This window comes from Colius striatus, chromosome 6 (genome assembly GCF_028858725.1).
Source record: "Colius striatus isolate bColStr4 chromosome 6, bColStr4.1.hap1, whole genome shotgun sequence".
Lineage (NCBI taxonomy): Eukaryota > Metazoa > Chordata > Aves > Coliiformes > Coliidae > Colius > Colius striatus.
Window position 1 is genome coordinate 10385790 of NC_084764.1, and position 6958 is coordinate 10392747.

At 53.5% G+C, this 6958-nt stretch overlaps 1 protein-coding gene across 1 annotated transcript; it reads left to right on the top strand.

Moving 5' to 3' along the window:
* Nucleotides 1–2140: 2140 nt before the first annotated feature.
* On the top strand, nucleotides 2141–6539 carry COMMD9 (COMM domain containing 9). The gene is made up of 6 exons (XM_061998551.1): nucleotides 2141–2411; nucleotides 2491–2616; nucleotides 2999–3138; nucleotides 3860–3894; nucleotides 4831–4934; nucleotides 5656–6539. The coding sequence occupies exons 1-6, from the start codon at nucleotides 2355–2357 to the stop codon at nucleotides 5794–5796; spliced, it is 603 nt and encodes a 200-aa protein (XP_061854535.1). The 5' UTR covers nucleotides 2141–2354; the 3' UTR covers nucleotides 5797–6539.
* The last annotated feature ends 419 nt before the right edge of the window (nucleotides 6540–6958 follow it).

Consider the following 6958-nt stretch of genomic DNA (forward strand, 5'->3'; position numbering starts at 1 on the left):
CTTGGGTTCAGACCCACCTCTGGCCCAGCTGTGCCAATCTGGTGCCTCTGCCATCACTATTTAAGCATGGGACTTTGAAGTGCTTGGAAGGAGGTGTAAGAGTGGTACAAGCAGGCTCCACAGTTAGAGAAGGAGGAAGGAAGGAGGCTCGCTGGACTGGAGATCTCTCTGCGACCCATGGTGAGAACACAGGCTGTGACCCTGCAACCCATGGAGGGCCATGGCAGGACTGAGAGCCCCCAGCAGCTCTTTGTGAGTGCACCCGGACGGGCGAAAGACTGTGTGAGGAGGCAGCCATGGCACAGGCCGTGCTGGAGCCTGGGGGCCGCAGAGTAGACCCACACGAGAGGCAGAGAGGAGCTGCAGCCTTTGGGATGAACACATGTTGGAACAGCCTGTGCAGGGCTGCCAGGTGTGTGAAATACCCCGTGGAGGAGCAGGGAGGACTGGTGTGGAGCCCACCTGCCCTGAGGAGAGACAAACGGCAGAAGCCATCAGAAATTGACTGACTGAAACCCCCATTCCCTGCTCCCCTGAGCCGTTCAGCAGGGGAGGAGATAAAGACACCGGGATCAGGGCTCTGAGCCTGAGAAGAGGGGAGGGGTGGGGCGAAGGTGGTCTTAAAGGGCTGGTTGTGCTCTTCATCATTGTACCACTCTGTGTTGTTTTGTGTTGGTCAGGTTTGGGGGTTTTATGGTTATGCTTTAGTTGGTGCTGGATTAAATTCTTTTCTGTTTTCTTCCCCAAGCTGAGTAGCCTGGTCTGTTTTGTCCTGAACCATAAGTGGTAACGAAGCCCTCCCTGTCCTTAGGGAGTTCCAAGGTCTGTGGTACTTAAAGCTAATCATGGTCTTTTGTCCCTAGATGGGCCTAAAGTACAGTGGGAAATGATTGCCGTGGCATCATTAAAAGAGGGACTACCGCCAAATCTTTAAGATACTTCCTCTAAGGAAGGAATAGATAGAGTTCGTCTGTGTACCTCCTTTTCCTTTCCTGCTCAGAGCGTTGAGATGTATAGTATGGTTACCTGAATAAGCAATTGCCAATTACAAGCCCCATTGTCCCCTCGGTCCTGCTGCTAAACCCCACAGCACACCAGTTCTCCCAGTCAGGCTCCATCATGGAGATGACTCCCTGTAGCAGAGCATCAGCTTTACTTGCCTTGCTGCCTGCGTGAGGTTAGATTTGGGTTAGGCTCGTTGGCGACACCATGCTAGAGAAAACAGCACAAACACATGGCAGCACTCCAGACCAGTTAATCACACTAATTAATATCAACACAAAAACAGTTCCCCCAGAGCCTGGTTTCCTGTTGCTCATAAAAAATGATGGAAATGGACATTCTCTCGGTTTGGATTCTTCTGCTCTTTAAGGTTTCCCAGCACGAGAGAGGGGAAACTAGGTCCTCTGCAAGAGGATGCCCCTTCCCTTGCCAAACCTAGTGCACACAGAATTTACATATTGGCATTTCGTACTCTGTATTATTCATATAGAACACGTGTGTATTTATATACATATATATATAAAGAATACTATATATATACAGGACAGAGGCAATGGAAACGAGGATGGGGGTGCTGGGAGAGAAATAGCGATGGGGAAGCGTGCCCTGGAATCATATGTTCTGGGAATTACAGAAAACAACGAGAAGGCTGTTTCCTTCTCAGTAAGTGGGTTCCGCAGGGGGCGGGGGCTGCAGACTCTTCGACAGGGGGCTGAGGTTTGACACAACTTCGAACCCCCTCCAGCGCCCGCACCGCCCCCAGACCCAGCCGCACTTCCCTCAGCCCCAGTAGTACCGCCCTCACCGTTCGAACCACCCCCAGCCTCAGCCGCACTTCCCTCAGCCCCAGTAGTACCGCCCTCACTGTTCGCACCGCCCTCAGCCCCAGCCGCACCGCCCTCAGCCCCAGCCGCACAGCCCTCAGCCCCAGCCGCACCGCCCTCAGCCCCAGCAGTACCGCCCCCAGCCCCAGCAGTACCGCCCCCAGCCCCAGCAGTACCGCCCCCAGCCCCAGCAGTACCGCCCCCAGCCCCAGCAGTACCGCCCCCAGCCCCAGCAGTACCGCCCCCAGCCCCAGCAGTACCGCCCTCACCGTTCGCACCGCCCCCAGCCCCAGCCGTAAACAGCCTCAGGGGCAGCGCCCTCACCGTTCGCACCGCCCTCAGCCGCAGCTGCGCCGCCCTCACCTCTCGCATCGCCCTCAGCCTGGCTCGGCCGTACCTCCCGCTAGCTCAGTCCCCGCCCCGGTCGCCCCATTTGCCTTGCCCCCGACTCCGCCCCAGTGACGGCGGAGTGACGGGACGGCCGCGGGTCTGGGGAGTGCGTGGCGCGCCGGCGCGGGGAGCGCCAAGATGGCGGCGGCGGCGGTGGGTGATGGGGAGTTCGCCGCCCTGCAGAGCTTGCTGAAGGTGAGCGGGGGACGGGTCGCCGGGAGCCTCCTCTGTCGAGCCGCGGCTGAGCCTGTCTCCGCACTTTGTTCCCCGGCAGGCACCGTCGCGGGACGCCGTGCGGCAGCTGTGCCAGGAGTGCTTTTCCAGCCCGCCCGCCTCGCTCGGCCCGCTGGCGCAGCGTGCCTGCCCCAGCCTGGCCGCCGGCCCCGCCGAAGCGGAGCAGGTAGGGCCGGGCCCCGGCGGGAGCGGAGTGGAGGACGAGCAGGGCGCCTTCGGGAGCGGGAGGAGCCGCGGGCGCCGGTCCTGGGCTCGGCGCGGGTCCTCGGGAGGTCGGGCCGCGCCCCGGCGCTCCGGAGGACGGCGGCCGCGGCTGCAGCCAACCCTTAGGGTCACAGTGGTCCGGAGAGGCCCTGCGGGAGGCGGAAGAGCGAGGCCAGCGCTCACAGCGCGGCGAGGGCCCCGGCTCCAGCCTGCCGAGGCTGCCGGCAGCCCCGGCGGCGTCGGTGCCCCTGCAGCAGCGCGGTCTCTCCCGGCTGCGGCGGCCGCGTCCCGTGCTGTATGTAACGCTTTTCGGCCCAGCAGAGCCCCTTCTGCCTCTCCCACAGCTGGTGTCTGCTTTGCACCACCTCACCAGGCACGTCGTGTACCGGGGCTTGACGAGGGCTGAAGATATCCTCGCTCTCTTCCCAGAAAACTTCCACCAAAACCTGAAAAACCTTTTGACCAAGATATTCTTGGAGAATATGTGAGTTTGACCTAACTACCATTTGTTTTCAGCTGGAAAGTTAAAGCTTTGGTGTCTGGTCTGATAAGTGGAGAGTCAGCAGCAGGCAGAGTCTTGTTTCTGTGAATTTTGTGTGTGCCTTGGGCACAGTCACACAGGTGAGGATGAGTGGAGTTCAGTGAAAGTGGACTGGAAAACAAAACACAGCCCGAGGGCTTTCACAAGACTTTTGGAATGGGTGTGGGCCTCATTCACATACTGCAAAGTCCTTTTTATCCTAACAACTCACTTGTGTGGTAGAGAAATGTTACAGGTGATGGTAAAACTCCTAGAGCTGGATTTCAGCACTACAGAATCTGCCCACGTAGCACCTGGATGTGTGTCTGCTTGGTACCTTGGCTGACATGGCAGAGCATAGGTGAAGTGGTGGCAGAGGATGGCAGTTCTGCATGCTTTTGCATCTCACTGAGTACCCACTGCTTTGATAACCCCGGGGAGAAAAGCACTGCTGTGAGTGAGCTGCATGTGGAGAAGACCCAGCAGTTGGTTGCCAGTTTGCCTGCGATTGTCCCCCAGTGACAGTCTTTCCGTGGCACCTGGCAGCACAGGCAGTCTCTGCCCTGCTTATTGCTGCAGTTTGCTGCCCCTTCTATCAGAGAAGCTGCTCCAAATGCTTTCCTCACCTCTTTCTTTTCTCAAAGCACTGCTGATACTGTTTTTTCTCTTCTCCACTTTCTCACAGCTCTGCCTGGAGAAGTGAAGCACAAGCAAGTCAGAGTAAGTAGCAGTTCACATCTTGATGCCACTGTCTCCTGCAGTCACAGGAGTTCAGAGTTTAGAACACTGCTGTATGACTGTGACATCACATGTCAATATTGTTTCTAGGTTAAAACGTTGGAGTTTTTAAGTGAAAGTAGGAAACTTTGTTTAGACCCATCTAAATACTTCCCTCAGTTTGACTTGAATAAACCCTTCCAAAGTTCCTTGTATTTATTGCTGAGAACTGAAAGATGCTGTTGAAGACCCTTATGATCCGAGGAGCTGACAGAGAACGCTTGCAACCAGCCTGTTTGGGCCAGAGTGTTGTTGGGAGCACCTGAATCTCAGCTTTTGTGCTCCTTTGTGCTGTGTTTAGGGACTCCCAAGGGCTCTGGGTGCAGGCAGCTCTGTTAGGTATGTGCCATTATGAGGGAGTGTCGCTACTTCCTCTCTGCAAGAGGCAGCCACAGACTTCTTGTTCCTTGGAAGGATGCTTTGGTTTAAAGCCTGGAAGGATGCTTCATGTAGGTTGCTTTGGTTGAAATGATGTGTTTGGTACCATTGGACTTTTCAAGGGCAGTCCTGTGTGCCTTCCTGTCAAAGTGTGCAGGTCCCAAAACAACTTGGGGTGAAACACTGGTTGGGTGTTGCAGGCACAATGCAGGGAGTGAAGAGGTGAAGACACCTTCCTGCTCTCCTCTTCCAGCTGCTCTGTGAATGTCCCTGTACTTGCTCTGTGCCATCCCTGCACGCAGTGATGGGAGAGCCCTGTTTGTCCCTCCAGTGGCATGAGAAGGCTTTCAGAGACTGGTTTATGGCAGAGTACAGTGCTGTGAAGCCATGTAGCAGCCCTGAAGTCGTGCAGTTCCTGGGGCTCGAAGGGGAAAGGCACGTCCCTGTTGGTGTGGGGGCCTGGGGCACTGCCAGGCCTCACGTGCTGTTCTTGCCCCACAGTCTCCCTCCCACGGCTGCTTGACATGGACTGGAGGGTGGACATCAAGACATCTTCAGACAGCATCAGCAGAATGGCAGTCCCTACATGCCTGCTTCAGCTAAAGGTAACCTCTGTGACCCTAAAGGATGTAGGATCAGAGTCATGGAGCCTGGCCCCTGACTTGGGCCTGTCTGCTGCCTAGAGGCATTTAACAGACTTCCTCTGAAACACCTCAGAGCCTGGCGGAGATGTCTCTGCCAAAAGCCCTCTTTTTCCTTGCAAGGGAGACATTTCCTTACCTGAGGATGTGAGGAAGCAGCATATTTGTTCCTAGTGTCTGTTCTTCTCTCCAAAAAAGAAGACAACAAATTTTGAAGTCATTGCCCTTGAATTCTAAGCCACTCAGCTGATGGCATTAGTTGGGAAATGACTTTTGAATACTAATAACTTCCTTCCCTAGCCATATCCGTCCTTTGGGGAGTATGGCTAAACCGTTTGTGTTCTGCACAATTCTGGGTCCCCCAGTCAGTAAAAACAGGATGAGTGGGTTTCAGAGGAGGCAAAACCAGTATGATTTGTGTGTAGGGGATGGGGTGAGGTATCCTGTGCAGTACCTGCTGAGATGTATTTAATATGACTGCACCTTCCTGCCAGGAGTCTCTGCGAAGCTTCCCAGGGCTTTTGGGGCACACAGCTTGGAAAAAGGGTCCTGGCCCTTCTGGGAGGAGCTGCTGCCAAATGCACAGCCTATTTCTGAACCTATTAAACACCAACTGTTACAGTAGTGCTGAAAAAACAGATGAATGAACTTTTCACACAGCTAATGTCTGCATTCACATTTTCAGATTCAGGAAGATGTTTCCTTATGTGGAAATAGTCCTGTTGTTTCTGCACTGACGGTGGAACTGAGCAAAGAAACCCTGGACACTATGTTGGAAGGTCTGGGAAGGATCCGGGACCAACTTTCTGCCGTTGCAAACAAGTGAATACTCAGGGACTTGGATTTTAGCAGCGAGGAAGTGTTCTCTACCCACAGCTCTCATAAGTTGCAACCCAGTTTAACATGTTTTCTGTTTTAACCAAACAATATGGAAGAGATTTCTTTGTTGTATTGATAGCTTTGGAAAAGTTCAGAGGCGTTCTTTTCCATGCCAGAAAGTGGTTTCCTAATATGTTGTTCAAGAAAAGCTGGTCTCTATTTCCAAAAAGGATTTGAGAGCTCAGAGCTTGGCTTAATCACACAGGTCAAAACTGGAAAGAGCAAATAGCAGACACTTCCTTGGCTACAGCCCTCTCTGCCTTGCCATGAGGATGTGAGAGGCTGGAGCTGGTTTGGGGCTGCTTGCCAGAGTGTGCTGAGGGCAGTGCTTTTGTGCTCTGTAGCACAGCCATGCTGCAGATTGTTATTACAGGATAATGCTTTGAAATAGGGCAATTATGCCACAACACATTCCCTTCTGACCAGCTTTATAGCACCACTTGCAAAATGACTAGTCTGAACAGCTTTAGCAGCAAGTGATTTCCTCTGAACAGAAAAAGAGTTCAGAAAATTCATGTTTGGATTTATTGGACTCTGAGCTTTGCCTTCGCTGCAGGAAAGTCAGGCTGGGAAAGCAGAGCATTGCTGGCTGCACTGCAGGAGCCCTTCTGTGGCAACATGTGCCTCTTGCCAAAGCAGTCTCTTGCGTGTTTGTATGAATCTTCATTTCATTAAAAAATGAACTGCTAATTGACTTTGTGAATGCTTTTCTCTAGTCTAGAGGAGTTGTCCTGGGTTACCTCAGCCTGTGTGGTAGATGTTCATGTTTGTTGCTGAAGAGGGATCTTCAGACAAACATACGATGACTTCAAGGTGTGGATCTTGGGTAATTTTGGGAGGAGATACTGATCCCAAGACTTGGGAGGCTGTGAGAGCTTGCCTTCACATCTTTGCCTCAAGTGTTGGATATTTTCTTGTTGGCTCTTACAATCTGTGGCAGGAGAGCTGGGAGTGCCCAGAACAAGCTCTCTGTCAGCCAGAGGGGCTGAGAGGGTCATTGAGCCAGAGGGTCATTGTTGACCAGAGTATGTCACAGTCAGTACCTATTGCAGAGACTGCTACCCTGAGAGGGGTTGATACACCTGGTCTTGCAGGCAACCATGCATTGT